Genomic DNA, 25,253 nt, shown 5'->3' on the forward strand with positions numbered 1-25,253 from the left:
GTAATATATTTTTCCAAGTCATACATTTGTATGAAAAAATAAAGATACACAATATTAACAAAACTTCAGATGGTAAACATATTTATGTGTGTGCATTTATGTGTGTATATGTGTTGTCCTTATGTCTAAGTTCATAAATGTGAATCAGTAAAAATACTGAAAATTATATAGATTATTAATATTAGAGTGGAATGGAAATGAATGCTTCTTGGCATTTTCTTGGTTGAAAATATTTAATGTTTAGGCCTTTTTTTAAGCAAAATTGTGTTAGTTCTTCAATTCCCAAACTTTTTTGTCAGCCGAAACCCTTTGACCTAAAATATTTACTTGAAGGTAATATTTTAATAATTTAACAACATTTTAATTTTCATGGTTCTCTGATGCATGACATGCAGTTTAACTTGCAAGTGTTGTATTCTGATTTTATTTGTATTATTATTTTATAATTATTTAATTAAGCTTAAACTCACAAACCCCCTGCAGTTCCCTCGCAAACCCCCAGGGGTTCTCAAACTCCACTGTAGAGGGTCGACATCAAGTAAACGAGACTTATCTCTATTATTCAGAGATCGATTTTTACTGTAGTAGATATTCACATTTCCTAGTTAGAAATACATAGACATTCCAGAGACAGTCGCTTTAGGTATGAAATAGTATCTTTTATTGTATATGAAGTCCAAAAAGCTATTTCGCCCATTCATCAAGATGAATCAGAAAATAAAAAAGTAACTGAAAAAACAAACAACAGGAAAACAAGATAAACACCTCAGCATGACATTAAAGGCTCTAGAGATAATTTATCTTATATATATATATATGGGTATGGAAAAACCCCTAGAATCAAAAGTCCCTTGTTATACAGCACTTAAATCTGTTATCATTGTTGCGTGTTGTGGTATTATTATTTGGAGAACTTGTAGCTGGAATAGGAGGCTGCGTCTACGGTGTCATTGGAGGCAGCTGGGAGCAGGAGCAGCCCTGTGCTGTGGTCCCTCTTGCATCGAGCCATGGCCTCCTTATACGTGATCTTTTCCTTCTTGATGGGGTCGATCACATTCTTCACAGAGGCCGAATCATCCTGAAGTCGCTTGACCATGGATGCGTCGATCAATTTTGCGTCAACGGCATTCTGCAGGGCGATCCGGCCTGCTCGTTTCGGGTCTACCAGTCCGCCGGTAAGCAGCTGCGCCTCCATAAACCACGTGGCGCTGTCATTAGGGATCCATCCCTGGCGACCGGCTTCTCCCACTGACATACGCTCTTTGGACACAGGGTCTTCAAAACCAGTAAAGGCCTTCTGAGCACTGAGGAGTTTACTAAGATGGCTGGAATCGATCAATCCACGCTCTGCCGCCTTGTGAATGGAGATCTTGTCCTTCTTGTTCAGGTCCACAATACCTCCAGTGGCAGCCTGAGCTTCCAGAAGCCTCATCGCTGTGTCTTGATCAATCAGTTTGCGTGTTAGGGCACTTCGGACAGACATGCGGCTCTCTGTGGTGAGGTCTAGAATGCCAGAAATCGGGTAGAGTTCATCCCCACTGGTGGTCAGCTGAGAGTGCGAGTTCAAGTTGCTGGTGCTGGAAGACAGGCGGCGGGTCAGAGTGGAGGAGTTGTAGCTGGGGCTTGGTGGAGGGAGTGTCTGATTAGTTTTTACTTGTGTTTGTGTTACAGGGAAGGATGCGGATTTCTTCTCCCCTGCAACCAAAAGAGCAAACTCTGAAATGGACATTTTGCTCTCTCTGTAGCGCTGAAGGTCGTACTGGGTCAGTCTGCCATTTTGCATGGCCGTCTTGACGGAGTACTGCTTTCCACTTTTACGATCTTGCAGAAGCATCGTCTCGCCTTCAGGACCGGTGGTTGTGATTTCCTCCCAACTACACTCGAGCTCTTGGAGGTGGATATACTGATTGCGATCAATCAGACCCTCGACGTAGGCATCGTAGGGTGACATATCTTTGCCAGTGTCTGGGTCCAGAATGGTGATTTTGGTGGAGACGTTGGTCTCCCTGGTGTTTGTCTCTGAAAGTTGTGATGCCTTTGCTTCTTTCTGGATCTCTATGATAGTACTTTCCCGCAGGTTGATTTGCTCTTTCACCTCCAGGATTTCTCTCTCCAGGCGCTGGATATCAGACTCCATCTTGATGCTTTTTTGCCTGCTGACCTGGTTCCTCTCACTCAAGATTTTGGATTGCTGCTGGAAAGTTATGGTGATCTCCTGCTTTTGAGACTCCAGTCTTCTCAACTCCTGGAGAAGTTCATTTTGCTCTTTCTTGATTTTATCCCTGTAAGCAATCAAGGTGATTTCTTCTTGAGAGAAATTTGTTCTGGTTGTCTGAATTCGAGTTATTTTGTTGTTGAGCCGCAGAAGTTCTTCGTCTCTGAGGACCCTGGCATTCTTTACCTGGGCGACTTGGGCTCTGAGGCTTTCTCTCTCTGCCTCCACCGTTGGGTCCTTCTCAACCCTGATTATCTCTTTATGGATGATCCTCTCAACAGATTTCTCTTTGGTCAGGGACTCTATCCTGATTTTGAGGTTTCGAATATCTCTCTCCAGATGGGAAATGCTGGCACCCTCGTTGTCCATGTGAGTGCGAAACTCAATGATTCGTTTGTCAATTATAGGGTCTCTCTCAACTTTCAAAACCTCCTCAATAACAATCTTTTCCTCAACAGGTGTTGGACAAGTTTCAAGTTCATAGATTCTAGCCTTGATTTGTCTCAGCTCTGTCTCTACCAGGATCTTCTTCTGCCGATCCACAAGTTCCAGTTTTTTCTCCAGTTCCAGGACTAGAGATCTCAACTGCTGCACCTCCAGTTCCAGCTGTCGACGAGTCTTGACAGTCTCTTCCAAAGTCTTGACTAACCTCTCGTGAGCCAGAATCTGACTGGGATCTGTCTGGAGGCGCACAATTTCTTGGACCACGACCCTTTCCTCTGGTTTCTGTCTCTCCATCACAATGTACTTGTTTTGAAGGTCAAACACATTCTCCTCCACCGTTCGGCGCCGCTGAACTTCGTCACGTACTTCCCTCCTTAGACGTTCAGCTTCCTTCTCCAGAAGAGGGTCATTTTCATACTTGATCAATTCTTTGGTCACCACTTTGGTCTCCACCTTTGATCTTTCAGTCTTCCACTCATCTCTGTCCTTCCGCAGACGAGTCACCCGACTCATAGTCGTGTCAAAGTTCGTCCGCAAAATGGTAAGTTGCTCATTCAACCTCTTAAGTTCTTTGACGATCTCAGGGCTCCTCTCTTCTTTCACCACCTCTCGAGTGACCTCATTCACTTCGATCTTGGGCTTTTCGGCACGCAGAGTCCTCAGATCCACCATGATCACGTTTATCTCATTCTCAATGCTAGTACGGCGTCTGCTTATTTCGAGAAGCTCATTTCTCAGACGTCTCAGTTCCACCTCCGTCTCAGGGTCGATTCTGTAGATCTCATGGATGATCTCATTAAACTCTACCTTTTGTCTGATGGTCTCCACTTGGCTGAAGCGGAGCTGAAGGCTGGAGAACTCTTTCATCAAAATACTGTTTTCTCGGATCAGTTCTTCCAGGCTTACACGGAGGGTCTTGGACTCTTGTAGGAGTTCGGGATCCTGCTCCACCCTCTTCACCTCCTTGATGATAATTTTTGGTTGTATGGTGGGAATAATCCTCTCCAGGTTATTAATCTGACTCCTAAATTGGAATATTTGATCGTTCAGGTTCTTGCATCTGATAGCTTCATCCGAGATCTCGTTCTTCAAGTTAATCACAGTTTTCAGCATTTCTGGGTCCTTTTCCAGCTTCACAACTTCTTTCAGGATCTTTCTCTCTTTTATCACAGGCATCTTGCGCTCCAGTACAGTAACTTCTGTTCTCATTTGAACTGTTTCACTCTCGTGCAATCGAATTTCCTCCCTTAGTTTGAGTATGAGCTCCCTGATCCTCGCCATTTCCACATCCAGTTTGGGATCACGCTCAATTTCTGTAAACACCTTTGTCACCAGCCTGGGCTTCACTTCGATAACCTCGTGTTCACGAGTGACAATTTTTTTGTTGACAATCTCAATTTCTGTGCGCATTTCGGATCGTTTATTGATCTCTTCGGTTATCCTCCTCTTCAATATTTCCAAGTCGGCCTCCAGCTTCGGATCACGGTAGTAATGCACAGTTTCTTTTTCTTCCACTCGCTCCACACCTCTCCGACTCTTTAGGGACATCATCCGTTTCCTGTAGGTCGCTAGATCATTCTCAGCATGAGCGCGGCGAGATATCTCGTCAGTAAGCTCTTGCTTCAAGCCGTCAAATTCGTCCATGTTTCTCTGCTGACTTTGAAACTGCAGTTGCTGCTTTACTACCACATGGCTTACAATTTCTTCATTCTGTTCATTGGATAGAAATAAAGATTCATTCAGATTAAATAAAGATGTTCGCAGTAGCTTTACACCCAAGAAATTTAGGTGACCATTCAGACTGCAAATATTGTAAGAAGCATTAACTTTTTTATTCCAATGAATGTTGAAGCTTCTGTACCTTGTTGATGAGGTCCTTGGCCAAGATCACTTGATTCAGGAGTTGATTATTCTGCGCTGACACTTCAGAGTAAAGGTTCACAACATCCCTTTCCTAAGAAGTAATCAATTATACAGATAATTGGAGATGTACGTAAACAATAAGTATATCCTGGTCATTATGGCAAAGCAGCCTACAATACCTTCTTTTCCACAGCTTCAGCCAGGGTAAGGTAATCACGACTTTGAAAATGTATTTCTGGTTTTCCCAATGCACTACGGTATTTATTAGAATTCATATCATACTCCTGGAGACACAGAAACAATAGACTATTTACATTAATGCAACTCACATTTGAAATGCGCAGTGATCATGTTCAAAATGGCCAACTCACATTAAGAAGACACTGTAGATCACCAGAAAGTTTGATGATCCGGTTTACATCACCCTGCTTTCTCTTGATGTCTTCAACTGCTCTCTGCAATCAAAAACAAATTTACAGAGTAGGTACACTAAATTCCCCAAATCCACTGTATCTGAGATATTTAAAGGTGATGCATGTCATTTCGGCACCACTAGTGTCACTAAACGGAATTGCAAAAATAAAGAGTCAACCTACTAAAAACTAAATTATTGTTATCTGCATTTTTTCAGTACATGAGATCACATTCAAAATATATCAAAATAATAATAATAATAAATATTAATAATTTAAGGTAAATATTTAAGATAAATATTTAAGAAAACTTCTACTACTACTATTATTAATAAGAAGAATTTTTTTAAAAAATAATTAATTATCATTTAAAATATTTACAAATGCTATATATATTTAATATTTCAATTTATAAAAAAAAAATATAGAAAAAAAAATGTATCAAAATTTTAAAACTTGTGGCAATAAAACTGACCATTTGAGAGCTTTGCTTGGCGTACACTTGCGACACACTTTCACCAGGCAGAACCTTGTTGTTGGGCATATTGATGAGGAAAGCACTGAGCGATTGGACGGCGCTGTGAAATTCCTGGTTCTTATTGACGGCCTCTTGCAACAGAGTAGCCCTGTGAAGTAATAAGTTTGCAAATACAGTTCACAAATCTGAAGCATTGTACTTGCCCCAAGTAAACAGTAAACAAACAGTACACAATATAAAAGAATATTACCTCTGCTGCAGCTGGCTGTTGATGTTGGAGTAGCGATTCCTCAAGCGCTTGACCTTGGTCTCTTGGTGGCGTATATCAGGGCAGAACTCCTGAAAGCCTTTCTGCAGGGAACTGCACGCCTGCTCTGTGACTTCCAACTCACGGTTCAGCTGCTGAATGTCGTCTTTCTTGGAGGAAACGTCTTTACTCATTTTCTAAGGAGAAAATAATTACAGGATGCAGGAACATCATTACAATGTTTTGAATGAAGAATTGTTTAGAAAGTTGTATCATATCCAAACCATTTGAGAAGAGCCAAAATGCACAAACAGCTTTATGTTTTTAGTTGAAAACGGTGTGGTGTAAACAGCCCCTAAATCTAAAAAGGAATATGTTTAACATTTATTTCAGTATTTCCCTGCCAATGACTGCATTTTCCGGCTTTCAGTGTTTTCACTGTTATACAGTAGGGGGCGCTATTACACATCTTCTGAAAGAGTACAGAATCTCCTGATCAAAATACAGGAGAAGCGATCTCATTTGTAATCATATGCATGTGTAAAATAACACGATTATCAGCATATAAAACAAAACTGCCTAATGTTACAGAATGAAATGTCGACTCAGGACGAGCTGCAGGACTGTGAAGCTTTGAGGGTGTTGATGGACTCGATCTACTCCATCTGTGTTTTGATCATCGATCATCTGAATCCGATCTGGATGTAGTCTTTGACAAAAACATGATTTTCTCAGCTTTTTGCTCAAAATGTTGCTTTTTTTATGAAACTTACACACAGATAAATAGATAAAAAAAGAATGCATGAAGCTAGAATAAAACTGTTTTGTGTTTAAAAGCAGAGGGTCTGTTCTTTCTTTTGATGTATTGCATATTCAGATAATCGTACAACAAAATATTCTTGGGGCTATGAAAATTTTGTGAAAATGATCAAAAATGCTGGCGGTTGCTGGCAACTAAAAAAAAAAAAAAAAAAAACGATGGCGGTTTAAAAATGAGTTAAAAATGACTTTGATTTCTAATTTGGTCTTTTTATCACCCAAATCTATTGTAAGGTATAATGCTCTACCAATCAAATGTTTGTCATCCAGTTTTGAATGTTTTTGAATGCAAGGTGTGTGTGTAAGAGTGTGTACCTGCAGCTCACTGGAGTGGATGCGGATGGCGTTGGGTTTGTCCAACAGGCCGATGTCTTCAGCCAGCTGATCCTCCAATGCCGTCAACACACCGTCCACCTTCTTGATCTGCTTCTCCAGGAACATGGAAGATGTGGCCCTGAGGAAATGATCCCATGTAATACCATGCTGTGTCAATTTCTGTGATTTACTGCAAGAGGTATTTTTTCTTACTTCTTGGTGTAGAGATCAGAGAGGGCGGTTATGTCTTCGATCTTGTTGTTGACTTTGCTCAGTTTCAGAGGCAGTGTGGACGTGGTGGGCCCCAGGGGTTTCTGGGATATCAGGGGCTGGATGTCCCTCTGAGCTGATGATTTCTCTGCCTCCAGATTCTTCAGAGTCACGACAAAACTCTAGAGCGATCAAACCAAATGATTGTCAATGTTTTATACTAACCGTTGTATCCACAGAGAGAGATATACATTTGTTTCGGTTACATCCACCAGCTGGAGTGCCCTTGATTTCCACTAGATGGCACTTCTCCCTTCTCATTTACTTTCCCACCATTAACTATGCTTCCCATAACCCATTGCCTGGACTCATTATGGTCTCATTACTTCCCCCAGTGTGTGATTAACTCGTTTTTGTTTTCACGCATTCATTGCGAAGTCTTGTATGCTTTGGTTCTGAACTTCTGCATGGTTTCCTGGACTTTCCTGTTTGCCTGTAATCTTGGACTCTGTTATTGTTTGGATTGTCTACCCTGTGGTTTTGATCCTTGCCTGTCATATGGATTATGATTGTGGATTACCCCTAATAAAAGCTGCGTTTGGACCCTTCTCACCTCGTGGTCTCTGATTCTGGCGGACAGGTCTCCTACGGGAGCGGCGCGATCTAAAGGAGATCTCATCCGGTCCTGCATGTCTTTCTCTAACTTCAGCAGGTCTGAATAGATCTGGTCCAGCCGGCTGTCAATGATGCCGGCCTTCGCGCTGTCGGGAACGGTGGCCACCGCGACTGTTGGGAGAAGAAAAAAAACATCATTTACGACTCAAATTTAATATGATAAATGTCTTATTGTGCACAAAAATGTCATAATCTTTCACCAAAGTATAGCTGGACGAGCTGCTGCACTACATCAAACTATTATAAATTATCACACTCTCATAGGTTTCATAATTCTCTATATAACCAGATAATGAATTGATTACAGATTATACAACTACTGTATATCCAACTTTTCCCAGATATATATACACACAGATATATAGTACACTCACATCAAGCGATTAATATATAGCAGTGTTATTTTAGTTTTATTAATATTTTGAATTAGATGTTATTTCTTTCTTTTTTTTTAACGTTTCATTTTTTTAGTAATTTCGTTCAGAGATTTTGTCATCTTATTGGTTTTTTTATATATTGCTATTCCGGAAAAATTTATTTCCAGTTAATCATTGTAGTGCTTAAACTTAAAATTTTTCAACTAATACTTACATTTTATTTAAAATTATTTAAATTTACAAAAATGTTATGTTTAGTTTGTGAATGTTTAGTTTATACACATAGTTTATGCTATATAACAAATGTATGGTTTATATAATTGACAAAAATAACTATATAATTATCGCCCAGCTCTGATCTGATAAATGCGCCTATAAGGCATGAACATATTATGGTCACACTTTAGTTTAAGTTCCAATTCTCCCTATTAACTACCGTAACTATTATTACACGGCTCTGTGGAATGCTTGATTCTGATTGGTCAATCGCGTCATCCAGCGGTATATTATTCCCAGATAACAACCACTCAAAACAGAAATGCAGGCTCATCCGGGTAATTTAAGTCAGCAGTGTAATACATTCCTAGGAAAGTTTTTTCTTCATGGAAGTTTTGTATTTGGTGAGCAAATAAATTATTAAAACTCAGTCGAATCAATATTTTGTGTATACTGTAGATATTTAATTATGCCATCCAGTATCGTGGACTCGCTCTCTCTTGTTTCATACAAACGCAGCTTCAGCCATTTTGTGACAATTGTTTTGTACACAGTTGGATTAAGATACAAACAGGTACGATTTTAAAACAGTTTAATCTGAAATCAATATCTCTTATCTCCATAATTATTTATGTGGCGAAATGCTGTGTAATAAGTGGTATGACTGTAAACCGTATCTCTTAAACGTCCGTCTAGTTTGAACTTGCCGCGCTGCAAATGCTCTCTCCGTGGGAGCTTTGCGTTTAAAGACCTAATAAAATATTTCAACTCAGATGAATATTTCGTGTCTAATTATTTACTTATGTGGCAAGTAGCTGTGTAATAAGCAGGATAATGTACATCCAGATGGTTGTTATCTCAGAATAAACCCCTTCAGGCTGAGGTGTCCTCATCACCCTGTCAGGGGTTATATTGAGAGAACAACTGTACTAATAAACACTCAATAAGCTAGTAATATGCATGATAATAAGCAACTAGTTAATAGTGAGAATTGGACCCTAAACTAAAGCGTTACCGCTATTATAAAGATCAGCATCATGATTCTCTGTAAAGCTGCTTTGAAACAGTGTTTGTATTGACCTTGCTTGACGAACTGCACAAATTCAACGGGCGTCCTCGCCTGGGCGAGTAGAGCCGACCTCGTCTTCTTCAGATCGGAGAATTCCCGGCTCAGACTGAATACAAGACAGCAAACACAGGGATGTATAAAGGGAAGCAGCTGGGAGAGAACTGGGAGAGATTTACTACAACCAGAGTTGACCAATGTGCTTTACAACAAAATGACTAAAGAACACCAATAACACAAGGATAAAAATACAAAACATAACATAAAACTGTGAGTGTCTCAGGTGCTTTCTTACCTGTCCACCTTGTGTATGGCGTCTGAATCTGGCGGAGGGATCAGGAAACACACTCCTGGGATGAGCTTGGTCTCCCCCGAGCTGGACTTCACCTGCCAGAGCTCCTCTCTGTGACTGGAGACCAGCGTCACCTTCTCGCCTCTTGTCACAGAGTCCTGCAGAGAAACAGGTATTGTCATGGCCTTTACAAAGATCCAACTCATTCAGTAAGCTGATTTCTGGATGACTTTACAAATGAGATTTTCTCCACACCAACATTTCCACATTGGTGTCATTGGTCAGACAAACAGATAGTCCCGCCCCCAAATGCACACCATTGGTTGAGCCAATGTAGGCAGGTTTTGTTCCCTCTCTTACTATGATTTTTTCAGTCCGATTGGATCAAGATTTAAAAAAAATAAACTGTACATATTACTGATAACATAATTAATACACAGAGCACAATCACAACAACAGCTGTTGGCCAATGTGCTGTACATAATAACATGTTATTGTATAATTATTCAAATACTGTATATATAAATATATATATATATTTAATCATAATTTATTTAATTTAATATTCAATATTGTACTATTATATAATTATAAAAAGAATAAATATATATTATTAAACTGTATATAACTAATATTAATATAAAAATTATATTATTAAATAATATGCACAAAGCATAAAAAAATTACATTGACTTTAGTAATTTCCATAACCTTTTTAGAACTTTAGAACCATAAAACTTTTCCAGGCCAGGAAAAAACACACATGTGAAATTCCCTGATTTTTCCAGGTTTTCTAGGTCTGTATGAACCCTGTTTGTGAGATTACGTCCCTTATTTGTAATTTAACTTTTGTGTTTAGTGAATGGCCATATGCAGAAGTAAAGCCATTTCTATATATGCACTATTAAAGACCAAAGTATTTTTCAATTCTGACTTCCTTTGTGGTGTTCAAGGCTTATTTACTACTGTCACTTTTGATAAGTTGAACATGTCCTTGCTGAATAAAGGTGTTAAAGTCTTTGAAGATGTGCGTTACCTTCTCAGTGCTCCAGTCACACAGGGCGATGGCACTGGTGTGTGTGTCTGCGGTGCGACGCAGGTGTAGAGGAGCGACGCTGGAGCAAAGATCTCTCAGATTAGACAGACGCTGCTCGTTCCTCAAGACCGACATCTCCTCACTCTGCACACACACACACACACATTAAATATACTAGACTGTGAACTTATTACAGTGTGTGTGTGTGTGTGTGTGTGTGTGTGTGTGTGTGAGAGAGTGTGTGCGTGTGTGTGAGTGTGTTTGTGTGTGTGTTTGAGAGAAAGTGTGGGTGTGTGAGAGAGAGAGAGAGAGAGAGAGAGAGAGAGAGAGAGAGAGAGAGAGAGAGAGAGAGAGAGAGAGAGAGAGAGAGAGAGAGAGAGAGAGAGAAGAGTACGTGTGCGTGTGTGTGTGTGTGCTCACCTCCAGTTGCAGCAGGATCTCATGGTTGCTCATGTTTTTCAGCTCTGACGGTTCAGTGGTGGATTTGATTCTCTTCAGTGACTCAGTGAACGTCTCCACATCCAGCTGATACTGAGATCAAAAAACACACACAGACATTTCAATAAACACTCATCTGAACCTCCTGCACCTGATGCCGGAGTCTGTCTCATGAGGTTTTGTTAAGTTGTGTGCGTGTGTGTGTGTGTGTGTGTGTGTGTGTGTTTGCTCACCTTCTTGTATTCCTCCACATTATCCAGGTGTGTCTCCTGACACAGACAGAGATTCAGGAATCGCTGCCACTCTTTCGACACGTCTGCGCTGTAAGACTGAAATACACACATAAAAATCATGTTCATACGGCAAATAAATGACAGCAAGAGCCAAAGAGATTCAGTGTTTGAATGAGCAAACGAACAAGTGAATGAATGAATAATTATTCAATTAATGGGTTAGTGAGGGAATTAATGAATAATGAACTAAAAGTGAGTGAGTGAATAAGTAAATGAGTGAAGGAGTGAGTGAGTGAATGAGTGAATGAGTGAACGAGTGAAGGAGTAAATGAGTGAATGAGTGAGTGAGTGAAGGAGTGAGTGAGTGAAGGAGTGAGTGAGTGAAGGAGTGAGTGAGTGAGTGAGTGAGTGAGTGAGGAAGTGATGTAGTGAATAAGTGAATGAGTGAATGAGTGAACGAGTGAGTGAGTGAAGGAGTGGAGTAAATGAGTGAATGAGTGAGTGAGGAAGTGATGTAGTGAATAAGTGAATGAGTGAATGAGTGAACGAGTGAGTGAGTGAAGGAGTGAAGGAGTAAATGAGTGAATGAGTGAGTGAGGAAGTGATGTAGTGAATAAGTGAATGAGTGAATGAGTGAGTGAGTGAAGGAGTAAATGAGTGAATGAGTGAGTGAGGAAGTGATGTAGTGAATAAGTGAATGAGTGAATGAGTGAAGGAGTGAAGGAGTAAATGAGTGAATGAGTGAATGAGTGAATGAGTGAATGAGTGAGTGAGGAAGTGATGTAGTGAATAAGTGAATGAGTGAATGAGTGAATGAGTGAGTGAGGAAGTGATGCAGTGAATAAGTGAATGAGTGAGTGAGTGAAGGAGTAAATGAGTGAATGAGTGAATGAGTGAATGAGTGAGTGAGGAAGTGATGTAGTGAATGAGTGAATGAGTGAGTGAGTGAAGGAGAGAAAGAGTAAATGAGTGAATGAGTGAGTGAGTGAGTGAGTGAAGGAGTGATGTAGTGAATGAGTGAATGGGTGAACGAGTGAGTGAGTGAAGGAGTGAAGGAGTGAAGGAGTAAATGAGTGAGTGAGTGAAGGAGTGAAGGAGTAAATGAGTGAGTGAGTGAGTGAGGAAGTGATGTAGTGAATAAGTGAATGAGTGAATGAGTGAATGAGTGAACGAGTGAAGGAGTGAAGGAGTAAATGAGTGAAGGAGTAAATGAGTAAGTGAATGAGTGAACGAGTGAGTGAAGGAGTAAATGAGTGAATGAGTGAGTGAAGGAGTGATGTAGTGAATGAGTGAAGGAGAAAGTGAGTGAGTGAGTGAGTGAGTGAATGAGTGAAGGACTTAATAAGTGAATGAGTGAGTAAGTTAAGAAGTGAGTGAGTGAGTGAGTGAGTGAGTGAGTGAGTGTCTGTGTGTGTGTGTGTGTGTGTGTGTGTGTGTGTGTGTGTGTGTGAGAGTGCGTGAGTGCGTGAGTGAGTGAGTGAGTGAGTGAGTGAGTGAGTGAGTGAGTGAGTGAGTGAAGGAGTTAAGGTGTGAGTGAGTGAGTGAATGAGTGAGTGAGTGAGTGTGAGTGCGTGAGTGAGTGAGTGAGTGAGTGAGTAAGTGAGCGAGTGAGTGAGTGAGTGAGTGAGTGAGCATGAGTGAGTGAGAGAGAGAGTGTGTGTGTGTGTGTGTGTGTGTGTGTGTGTGTGTGTGTGTGTGTGTGTGTGTGTGAGAGTGAGTGAGTGTTTGAGTGTGTGAGCGTGAGTGAGTGAGTGAGTGAGTGAGTGAGTGAGTGAGTGAGTGAGTGAGCGTGAGTGAGTGAGAGAGAGAGAGTGTGTGTGTGTGTGTGTGTGTGTGTGTGTGTGTGTGTATGTATGTGAGTGAGTGAGTGAGTGAGTGAGTGAGTGAGTGAGTGAGTGAGTGTGTATGTATGTGAGTGAGTGAGTGAGTGAGTGAGTGAGTGAGTGAGTGAGTGAGTGAGTGAGTGAGTGAGTGAGTGAGTAGTAAGTGAGTGAGTGCAGACCTGGACAGCAGATGCTCCTGGGTGTTTGTCCTGAACGAGAGCTCTGGCCTCCTCCTGGAGTTTTCTCACCTCCCTCTCATGCGCCAGCAGACCGTTGTTCTTAAACCTCTGAAACACATTCATCAACGGATCCGTGTGAAGACCAGATCAACCATCATCATCACTGTTTACTTCAATTATGTATGAGACGCCACACAATGACAACCACAACCAACTCAACTGAATATACTGAAGTCATGCTGCTAACCAGGGTCATTATAGTTAACTAAAACTGAAACCATTTAAAAAGCTTTTGTTACTTGAAATAAAATATATTTGAACTAAAATAAAATGTAACACTTATTTTGACGGTCCACTTTAGATATTCTACTAACTATAAGTAACTTTGCATCTACATGTCAGTTAGCAGTCAATAGAGTATTAGTAAACTGTCTGCTTAATATCTGCTAACACTTTATTCTGATGGTCCCTCAACAGATTATCAGTAACTTTATCACTACATGTCAACTTCTATTCTACTACCCCGAACCTAACAGTCTACTACCCGTCTACTACCAGTCTACTACCAATCTACTACCAATCTACTACCAGTCTTCTAACTGTCTACTACCAGTCAACTGACAGTCTACTACCAGTCTACTACCAGTATACTACCAGTCTACTAACTGTCTACTAACTGTCTACTAACAGTCTACTACCAGTCTACTACCAGTCTACTAACAGTCTACTAACAGTCTACTAACAGTCTACTACCAATCTACTACCAATCTACTACCAGTCTTCTAACTGTCTACTACCAGTCAACTGACAGTCTACTACCAGTCTACTACCAGTATACTACCAGTCTACTAACAGTCTACTAACAGTCTACTAACAGTCTACTAACAGTCTACTACCAACCTACTAACTACCAGTCTACTACCAATCTACTAACAGTCTACTACCAGTCTACTAACTGTCTACTACCAGTCAACTAACAGTCTACTACCAGTCTACTATACCAGTCTACTACCAGTCTACTAACTGTCTACTACCAGTCAACTAACAGTCTACTACCAGTCTACTATACCAGTCTACTACCAGTCTACTACCAGTCAACTAACAGTCTACTGCCAATCTACTACCAGTCTACACTGTAGAAGTATATACTGTAGATGTCTATACTGTAGATGTCTATACTGTAGATGTCTATACTGTAGATGTATATACTGTAGATGTCTCTACTGTAGATGTCTGTACTGTAGATGTCTGTACAGTAGATGTCTGTACTGTAGATGTATATACTGTAGATGTATAGATGTCTATACTGTAGATGTCTGTACTGTAGATGTATATACTGTAGATGTATATACTGTAGATGTCTCTACTGTAGATGTCTGTACAGTAGATGTATAGATGTCTATACTGTAGATGTATATACTGTAGACGTCTATAGGTGCTACTGGGTCTATACTGTAGATGTCTATACTGTAGATGTATATACTGTAGATGTATAGATGTCTATACTGTAGATGTATATACTGTAGACGTCTATAGGTGCTACTGGGTCTATACTGTAGATGTCTATACTGTAGATGTATATATTGTAGATGTCTATGTCAGCGTCTCACCTCGTAGTCCATGCGCACTCCTGCGCTGTCAATCATGCGCTCGCTCCAGTCTCTGCTGCTGATCTTCTGCTGCTGCTCCGTCAGATACACCAGCTCTTTACTGCAGCCCTGCATCAAGTCATACAGCGACGACAGAAGCTGCCTGCGCTTCTCAGACGCCTCCTACACACACACACACACACACACACAAAACACCAACAGCCTCAATCAAACTGTGCAGAGCTTTACTTTTAGTGTGAAGTATGAATATAAACCTTTGTCATTTGTTTTCATGTTATTAGATTTGAGAAGGTCTTACCAGTAGATTTGCGTACTGCTTCTGAAGGGCAGACGAGTTGTTCTGTTCAGAAGAGGAAACATTCAAAACCTTCATAACACACATACACTCACAATCACACATAATAGTATAATAATAAGTTTACAAACTTGGAGTAAAACCTTAAATGGATTAAATCAGTGTCATACTAATGGTGGAAAAAAATTTTATGTACTTGTGTTTGTATGGGTGTGTGTGTGTGTGTGTGTGTGTGTGTGTGTGTGTGTGTGTGTGTGTGTGTGTGTGTGTGTGTGTGTGTGTTTGTGTGAGAAAGTGTGCGTCAGTGCATGTGCGTGTGTGTGTTTGTTTGAGTGTGAGTGTGTGTGCGAGTTTACTGACGTTGCTGCTCTCCAGGGCAGAGCGATACGCCTCGATCTGTTTATGCAGGATATTATGGCCTGCGATCTGTTTCTCCACATCAAACAGAGTCGGCCCGTAAGATTGTCCCTGGATCGACATCTGAAACACACAGAGGTCACACACTGCGTTACAGACAGATAACAAACTCCTCACTACTATAGAGATGAATAAAGTATAGCTATAGTACTATATTGGTATACTCTATGTATGTATATATTTATTTATTTATATTTTTTTATTGTGTTAATATAATATTTATTGATTATTTATTTATATTAAATAATTAATTTATCTTTTCTAATTTATTTTAAAAATATATGTTCTAATTTGTATTTATTTAATTTTTGTGTTTATTTATATTTTTTTATAAATGTACTATTTTAATTTATTCTTTTACTTTCTCATTTATTTATTTGTTCATTTGTCTTAATATAATGTTTATTTTTTTTATTTTTTTTTATTAATAAGTAATATTTAAATAGTTATTTATTAATAACCAATAATTAAGTCATCTTTTTTTCCGTGACTTATTTCAAATCAAAAAAGTTGTCATCTACTCATTTATTGTAATTTATTTGTATTATTCATTTATTTTTTATTTATTTTCTCATTTATTTGTGTGTTTGTGTTTTAATCATGTAATGTTTATTTATTATTTAAACGTATTTAATTATTTCTTACTTTAATTGTTAAGTATTTATTTAATTGTTTTTGTTTTAATCTAATTTTTATTATTTATTTATTTATTTATTTATTATTTACTGTTGTATTTATCTTTTTGTATATGTATTATTTATATATTTTTAGTTTTTTGTTTGTGTTTCAATGTAATGTGTACTTATTTTAATCTAAGTTTTGTAATTTAAGTATTTATTTATTTATTGAATTGTTTTTGTTTAAATCAAATTTTTAATGATTTATTAATATATAAATATGCAAGTATTTATTTTTTTAAATAATACAAAAAAATTGTAATGTAGATTATATTATATAATTGAGATTATATATTTATTATTTTTTATTTATTTATTTTCTATTTTCTATTTATTTTCTCATTTATATGTTTGTGTTTTAATGTAATGGTTATTTATTTCAATCAAATTTTAGTTTATTAAATGATTTACTAATTCTTAATATTTAAGTATCTATGTAATTGTTTTTGTTTTAAAGTAATTTTTATTTATTTACTTTAATCAAATTCTTTACACAATTTTATTTATTTAATAACTTTTTTTTTAACTCTTTCTCTGAACCCCAGCTTTAAAGCAGCAGATCATGATGTTTTTCTACAGGAGATCAGCAGAAGCTGTTCTTTGAGGAACGTCAGGAGCTTCTCCTGTGACTTCAGACTGTTTTCAGACCCTCTTCATGGCACGTCTCAGCTATCGGCTGCACTTCTAGAGCTGTGTGTTTGTTTCTCACCTGTTTGTCAGACAGTAGTTTGATCCAGTCGACGCCGGGCGGAAGGTAAAGCTCGTGAAGCTGACCGTAAAGATCCCTGTAGCTGCCGCAGTGTTTGGACCAGCGCTCGTGCAGATTACTCACACTACAGACACACACACACACAAGCACAACGTTACTGCTCAGCGCTCGCAGTATCAGCAGTGTTGGGGTAACTCATTACAAGTAACTTGAGTTATGTAATCAGATTACTTTTTCAAGTAACTAGTAAAGTAACACATTACTTTTTCAATTTACAACAAAATACCTAAGTTACTTTTTCAAATAAGTAAAGCTAGTTACATTTTCACATTTAATGACTAACAGCTCTCCTGTCCCCATGTTGAGAGACAAAGTGTGTGCAATGTGTGTGAACATGATGGTTATTGTAGTTCTAGAGACTAAATGTGAACATGCATTTACTCATCTCACGTGAACGAAAACATTCCTCAAAATGAATAAAAATCAGTAAAACGATATGTTATTGCAAATATTATTGTTACTTGTTCATCATTGTGTCAGTGTTTTATTCTCTGACTTTAGCTTTAGCTTCTTTGCACGAAGAACAACATAGTGACGAAACGTGTTGTACTGTAGAAACATGGCGGCGCAAAATGGCTATTTCAATGTAAAATAAAATAAGTGGTGTCACTCACTCCAGCTCGATCACGCTGGCCTGCGGGTGCTGGTGTTTCTTGGCTCTGCTGACGTCCATGAAGAGATCCTTCAGCAAGATCTCGGCCTGACACAGGTTCTCCGCGACCCGACCCTGCTGTTTCAGCGGAGAGCCTTTACGCTTGTTCTCCGCATCCTGATCAGAGGAGCAACAAAACACACACAGAGCAGTTCAGTGTGTGCGCTTCTGATACGCCTTTCATATGAACAGGGTGAAGAGCAACGGTCCCAGTACTGAGCCTTGAGGTACTCCATACTGAACATGTGATCGATGAGACATCTCTTCATTTACTGCTACAAATCACTAATGATAACAGTCAGTTACGTTTGATTTGAACCATGACAATGCCATTCCACTAATGCCAATGTCATTTTCAAGTCTATTCAAAAGTGAGTCTATTCATAAAACATGAAAACACAACATATGTGTGTGTGTGTGAGTGTGAGCGAGTGTGTGTGTGTGTGAGTGCGTGTGTGAGTGAGTGAGTGTGTGTATGTGTGTGTGTGTGCATGTGTGAGTCTGTGTGTGTGTGTGTGAGTGTGAGTGTGAATGAGTGAGCGAATGCGCGAGTGCATGTGTGTGAGTGCCTGTGAGCTAGTGTGCGTGAGTGTGTGTGTGTTTGAGTGAGTGAGTGTCTGTGTGTGAGACTGTCTGTGTGTGTGTATATGAGTGTGCGTGTGTGTGTGTGTGTGTGTGTGAGCATGAGTGTGTGTCTATGTCTGTCAGTCTGTGTGTGTGAGTGAGTGTGTCTGAGACTCTGCGTCTGTGTGTGAGTGTGTATGTGAGTGTGAGTGTGTGTGTGTGTGTGTGTGTGTATCTTGCCTCCACCAGCAGTTCTTCAGTCAGTAGTACGTTCTTCTCCACCTGATCAGCGTTTTGCTGTAAGCGTGTGACCAGAGTCAGCAGGTCATTCATCTGCGACCTGAACGGAGAAACATGAGAGACAGTCACCATCACACACACATACAAACAAACCATCACACACACACACCATCAGTATCATCACTCCTGCTCTGTGACATTTCACCTGGTTCAGTAGCAATAAAACGGAAATTGTGAAATTCACAGCTAAAGTGTGTTTGTTTGCATGCTAATAGTTTATGTTCAGAGTAACTTTGAGTCGGCCGTTGAGTTTGATGTCGAGTTCAGCAAAAACAAATTATGTTGAGTTGAGTTTCTACTGCTGTGATCTGTCAATCACTCACAATCTCATCTGTCCATTTATTGCTCTGACTGACATTCCTGCAGTTGTTACGCAACTGTGTCACACCCTCCTGAGAGCGAACGAGCCAGACAGAGAGCGAGAGAGAGAGAGAGAGAGAGAGAGTGACAGTGACTGGGAGTGTCTTGTGGAATGTTCAGGCGGAACTTTCTTATGGAATTTCCACAGTTCAGAAAGGGATTCCTGGTGTTTAATGTCACACCCTGGACTGATGCGCGGGCGGGTCATTGTCTTCATAATCTAGCGTGTGGCGCGGCTTAAATGCCGAAACACCGTCATGACAGATATATCACAACCAATCTGGGTGGTTTATATACATTGAGAGACTACATGGAATAAATGAAATTTTTTTTTAATAAATGTATCAATAAAATTAAAAGGTTAAAAAGTTAAATTATTTATAAAATGTAATTATTATAATTTAGAGACTGCATGAATTTTCTGAACTGCATGAACTGCATTAAAATTTAAGAAAAATACATACATAACATTAAAAAAGGTTAAAAGTGATTAAACAGTGTAAAAAAGTGTGACATGTCAAAAGGACAATTCATGAAAGATTTCTCATAACGGATTTGGGCGATAAATAAAAAAATGGAATAAATATATCAAAAATAATAAAAAAGTTAAAAAGTTTTTAAATAACTTTTTATAGCCTATATTACATATTATAAATATTAATTGAAAGAATGCGTGAAATATTTGTACTTTTAAAAACTGATTTGACAAAACTCATGCAATGGTCATATTCACCAAATAAATAAATACTACAAGGCGATTAAAAATGTTGAAAAACGATTATATATTACATATTATAAATTATGATTATTATTATTATTATTATATGTGTCATATTCACCATAACTAAACTAAATAAATAAACAAAAAACAAATACATACTTATATCCATGGATGCATAAAATGAAAGAGGTTAAAGGAGATTAAAGCTGGTGTACACAGAGTCCCAGTGAAACCGATGTCTGACTCACAGTGACTCTGAACATGAAACTGATCCTCAAAATATTTGAGCACTGAAGCGAACGACACACAGAACTAAAGCACTGGTCAAACACAGGGAGATTTCCCTCATTCAAACGCAACAATTACCAATCCATCAATTACAACATTCCCTGACGCATCAGCTTGAGGAAATGAAGAACTCACACTGATTGGCACACATTTAGATTATAGGTTAAACACACACCTACTAATATACACAAAAACAACACACCCATCTTTAAATGGGCCTGATCCTCACACACAACAGCTCAGACTCGTGTGTGTTCTGCTCACCAGGACAACAGCCAATAAAACACACTAACACACTTACTGCAAGAGTACAAGGGGTCTGTGTGTGTGTGTGTGTGTGTGTGTGTGTGTGTGTGTTAGAGTGTGAGAGTGTGTAATTGTGTAAGAGTGTGTGTGTCTGTGTGTTAGTGTGTGAGCCTGAGTGTGTGAGCGTGAGTGTGTATGTGTGTATCTAAATGTGTGTGTGTGTGTGAGTGTCTGAGCGTGTGAGTGTGTGTGTGGCTGAGTGTGTGTCTGATTGTGTCTGAATGGTTGTGTCTGAGTGTGTGTGTGTGTGTGTGTGTGTGTGTGTGTGTGTGTGTGTGTGTGTGTGTGTGTGTGTGTGTGTGTGTGTGTGTGTTTGAGGTGTCACAGCCTCACTTCTATGATTCACACTAATGTGTGTGTGCAGCAGGTTATAAAGAAACATACCCAAAACACACACAAACGATTGAGACTTGATTAGCTGGATCGACATCCGTGTTAAATAATAGATGTGACTCATTAATTAACGTGCATCACGAAACACACAGAGCACACACTGAACAACAGGTTTCTATTCTTTCACCTCTGTTCTCCCCAGTTCCACAGAAACAATATAGGACACAATGAACGAATGGATATTATGAAGCAATAAAAATCAAATTAAATAAATAAATCAAATGAATTAAAATAAAATAAAATATAGAAAATCATAAATATAAAAAATAATAAAACATTTAAATTAAATCAAATATATTTATAATAATAATATTAAGTATTATAACAATATACAAAATATAATCAAATATAAAATCAAATGTAAAATATAAAATTTAAAATCAAAAATTAATTTTAAATTAAATATAAAATATCATTAAATATATATAAAAAAAGATTTAATAAACATTTTAAATAAAAATAAATAAATAAAATAATAATAATTAAATTCTCCTTTCTCCTTATTTCCATAGAAAATCATATCTGGAACTAATTGAGAGTGAGAATTTTCATTAGGCAGTTTTTCAGATTTTATAAAAATGTTAATACAATTAACACAATATGAACATAATAAAATATTACATTTTAAAATAAAATAAATAACTTTGACTTATCCATAAACATCTGTCTGCCCAGCATCACTGAAATGTCTTAAGATATCAAGCGTTGCCACCAGACTTCCCATGAACTAATGCGTGTCAAATTTACATGAATAAAAAATGTTTCCACAACTTTAATCACTTATTTACACATGTTGATCTACAGACTTTCTTATTTCACTTGTCTTTTGGCGTTTGACTCTTAATGAGGGATTGGCTGCATGTTTTACTCGCTTGACAGACAGTTTGACTGTTGTTGTGATTTATTGCTATTTTAATTTATTTTTATTTTACATTTATGCTATTTATGTACAGCACTTTGGTCCATTTTGAAGGTTTTTGAAAGTGCTTTATAAGTAAAATGTGAGTGTTGTAGAAAAGATGAAGCAGTTGCTGTCTATTGTGCTTCTGTGGCGTCTGTCAGTTTGTATATGATACATAAACTTTTACATAAACGTTTACTCAGAACATGGACGTCCCACCCCACACACACACACACACACACACACACACAACCAGTGACTCACTGTTCTCTCTCACTAGCTGACAGCAGCCTGTCACACACAGTCCCGCTCTCTGATTGGTCGATCACTGATTGATTCCTGTGTAAGGAGTGTGTGAACCTGTATAACTGACCATTAGCAGGTTTTACAGCTACACTTTACAACAAGGTCCCATTGCTTCACATTTTTAATGCATTAACTAACAATGAGCACTACATTTGTCATTAATCTTTAATTTAAAAAAAAACTTGTATTTGTTAAGTTCATGTCAGCTCAGGTCCATTAAGTAATATTAACACAGAACATTTGAAACATGAACATTATCAAAGATTAATAAATGCTTCAGAAGTATTTGTCATTGTTACACTCTAAAAAATAAAACATTGGGTCAACAAAAAAAAATATGTTAACGTTTTCCACTAGAATTTTTATGTTAAGACTGCTGGCAGAATTACATTAATTCAAAGCGATGTTTTAAGTACGGTTAATTACTTTTTTTTGGCCACAATAAAACGCATTTCTAAGTAACACGAACTTAATAATTTTCAACATGAATGCAAGTAATTAAGTTGATCCAACATAATGTTTTAAGTTAGGTGAAGCAGTTTTTTTGGCCACAATAAAACACATTTCTAAGTAACATGAACTTAATAATTAAGTTGATCTCTGCAAGAGTTAAGTTGAGCCCTTTTGTTTTTATTTGAAGTTGATTACTCTTTTAAACATACATGTAACATTCATCTTTTAATATATTTCCCTTTCAAAAGATTTAAATGAACTGTATTACCATGTCCTTTCTAATACAACGTAAAGCATACATTTTCTTAGAAATCAACCTATAGCCGACTTATCACTTCAAATCAAACATTCAATTGAAATGTATGGTCACTACACTGTCATTGGACAGGAACACAGAAAACATTCCATCACTGGATAGGTTTCGTTCGTTTATTTAAAGTGTGGTTTATGTCAGCTTAATGTGCGGAACGCTTTTCAGAGAAGATAAGGCAACGTTATTTTAGTACAATTAACACCCAGCGGTAGCTAAGGGGAAAAAATCTCTGAATGCTTCACGTGAAACTTCGGTCTTCCGACCTATTACCATCGTGTCAATTCTCTATTGATTTTGATGGTAATATCAGTTTTGATTAACGTTAATATGCGCGAGGAAGGGAGGGAGAACAAGACAGTTTGAAGACTGTGAGAGAGCGCGCGCGCGGCCGGAGGAGGGTCTCTCTCTCTCTCTCTCTGCTCGTTCTCTCAGTAAAATGCGCGGGCGCCTGTCACAATTGTAAACAATAAAAACGAAATTTGGAAAACTAAAACGGAATTCATAGGGCCCTACATAACTCCGACTTGTTTTGAGCAAAGTATCTGAACAAATAGCGTAGCTACTAGCCAACTTTACCTCGGCACACAGACTAACCTATAGCCTACTATCAACACTGCTCAAATTTCAGAGTAAGGACTTCCAGATTTCGGTATTCGGTTACAGTAGGCTATCACCAACAGAATCCTGAGCGAATGCGAATATGTGTAAGCATAAAATTACTTACCATTCACCACATTACGCTTCAGCGAGTTTCAGCTGTGGCCACACTCGTCTGGCCTTAAACATGCGCATGGAAACTGTGGACCGTTTACACGTCATCAAATTGTTTTTTACATTAACAGAACTTAAAATTAAATTAATTTTTGATCAACTGAAAATGTTAAACTCTGACAAGTCATGATAGTATGTTTAATCAATAGGCATAATTTGTGTGTCATCCCAGCTCAATAAAATAACAATTACAAGTAAAAAGTCTAACAGTATCTCAGAACTTGATTTTTTATTTCACAACAATATATATATTTAAGTAATGACTAAAGGTCCTCTGAATTAGTTTTTAGAGTGTAGTTCATGTTAATCTAAGAAACTAATGTTAACTATTGGAACCTTATTGCAAAGTGTTACTGATTTTTCTTCTAGCAAAATAAAATATTTTCAACTTGAATCAATATTTCCACTCCATTTCTTCATTTATGTGGTAATTATCTGAGTAATGGGTACAGTCCTTGTTGGAAGAGACGATGATAACCTCGCCATGAGTTATTATGTCATAATGCCAGTTTTGCAGTGCATTATCAATGACAAAACGTCCAGCTTACTCAATCACTCGTGTGTGAGATACAGCCCTGCCCTGTCATAAAGATAAATCACAACACACACACACTATAACTACAGGCTGAATGCATGAACACAGTCCGTTTCTCCTCTAGAAGGACTTTAGATAGATTTGTCATTCGCTCCAGTGTGTTTCACTGCTGTAAGGCTCTTGCTACACTCTTAGAAGAAAAGGTTCCATTTAGAATCTTAAAGGGTTCTGTCAGACGCATCATATTTAGAACCTTTCAGGGGTTCCAGCATAGAACCATTTTATGGATTTAGGGCTAATTAATTCAGTTTTATTCATTTTCATGAATTAAACAGCTCATAAACATACTTTATCAATAGAAAAAAAATAAGCTGTTAAACATGAAAGTATTATGCAATCATTTAAGACATTCTCCTATCTTTTTAGCATGAAATCTTCTTTAAAACTGAGTCAAGAACCCTAAAGTTCTATAAAGAACCCCATTGAACCTTTAATTCTAAGAGTGTACAGGCAAACGCTGAAGGTTAACAAGATAAAAACATGGTAACTCACTGTCCGGCCTTCACAGGACTGTATTCCTTCTTCTTAAACATCCTGCGTCCGTGTGCGATCCGTGCCTCTGTGTGTGTGTGAGTGTGTGTGTCTTCTGTCCTCTGTTATGGTGTTGTCACTTGCTTTGGCTCCGCCCACTGAAACAGGTGTGTCACCGACTGGACGTACCTGTTCCTGCCCTCTGAATTCCTCTGTCAAACTCTTCCTTTTCTGCTTTCTCTCCGTCCTCTTGTAACGTCTGAATGTTTAGACCAGCTAATAATCATAAAGAGAGACATGTTAATGTTTCACAGAGCCGAAACGATTCTGCAGGCATAAATCAGACAGCCTATCAAAAAGCCAAAGGCGAAACATATATATGAATATTCATCTGCACTTCCACCTGTACAGCAGGTGTGTGAACGCTCGAGTGTCTGATGTGTGTGTGGTGGAGGAGGAATGCAGCTCGTCCAGTCAGATGAACCTTACAAACACACACTCACTCTCAAAAGACGAGCATTCACCCACCCATTCACTACATGCTTACAGTCTGTGAGTAAGCCATTTGAGTGTCAGGTGTGTAAACCCAACACACAGTGACCTCTGACCTCTGACAGAAGAATATTCATGTCACAGACAGACCAAACCCCTGCAGGTCACAGTAAAGTTCAGGCTCGAACCTGCCTGACACATGCAGCGCGAGTTAGAGAGCGTTCTCAGCCTCAGCGCTGATCTCTTCAGTGTGTTTAGGC

General features: G+C 38.4%; 1 protein-coding gene across 1 annotated transcript; it reads right to left on the reverse strand.

Moving 5' to 3' along the window:
- Positions 1-641: 641 nt before the first annotated feature.
- Positions 642-24,619, reverse strand: evplb (envoplakin b). The gene is made up of 22 exons (XM_079894499.1): positions 24,523-24,619; positions 18,564-18,663; positions 17,722-17,876; positions 17,048-17,171; positions 15,605-15,724; positions 15,248-15,289; positions 14,950-15,111; positions 13,340-13,447; positions 11,338-11,433; positions 11,087-11,197; positions 10,667-10,810; positions 9,634-9,788; positions 9,353-9,447; positions 7,618-7,790; positions 7,008-7,186; positions 6,795-6,933; positions 5,664-5,857; positions 5,411-5,561; positions 4,894-4,977; positions 4,702-4,806; positions 4,521-4,613; positions 642-4,369 (listed from the first exon to the last, which is right to left on the reverse strand). The coding sequence occupies exons 1-22, from the start codon at positions 24,561-24,563 to the stop codon at positions 902-904; spliced, it is 6,039 nt and encodes a 2,012-aa protein (XP_079750625.1). The 5' UTR covers positions 24,564-24,619; the 3' UTR covers positions 642-901.
- Between the last annotated feature and the right edge of the window lie 634 nt (positions 24,620-25,253).

This window comes from Squalius cephalus, assembly GCF_949319135.1.
Source record: "Squalius cephalus genome assembly, chromosome: 1".
NCBI classification, from domain to species: domain Eukaryota; kingdom Metazoa; phylum Chordata; class Actinopteri; order Cypriniformes; family Leuciscidae; genus Squalius; species Squalius cephalus.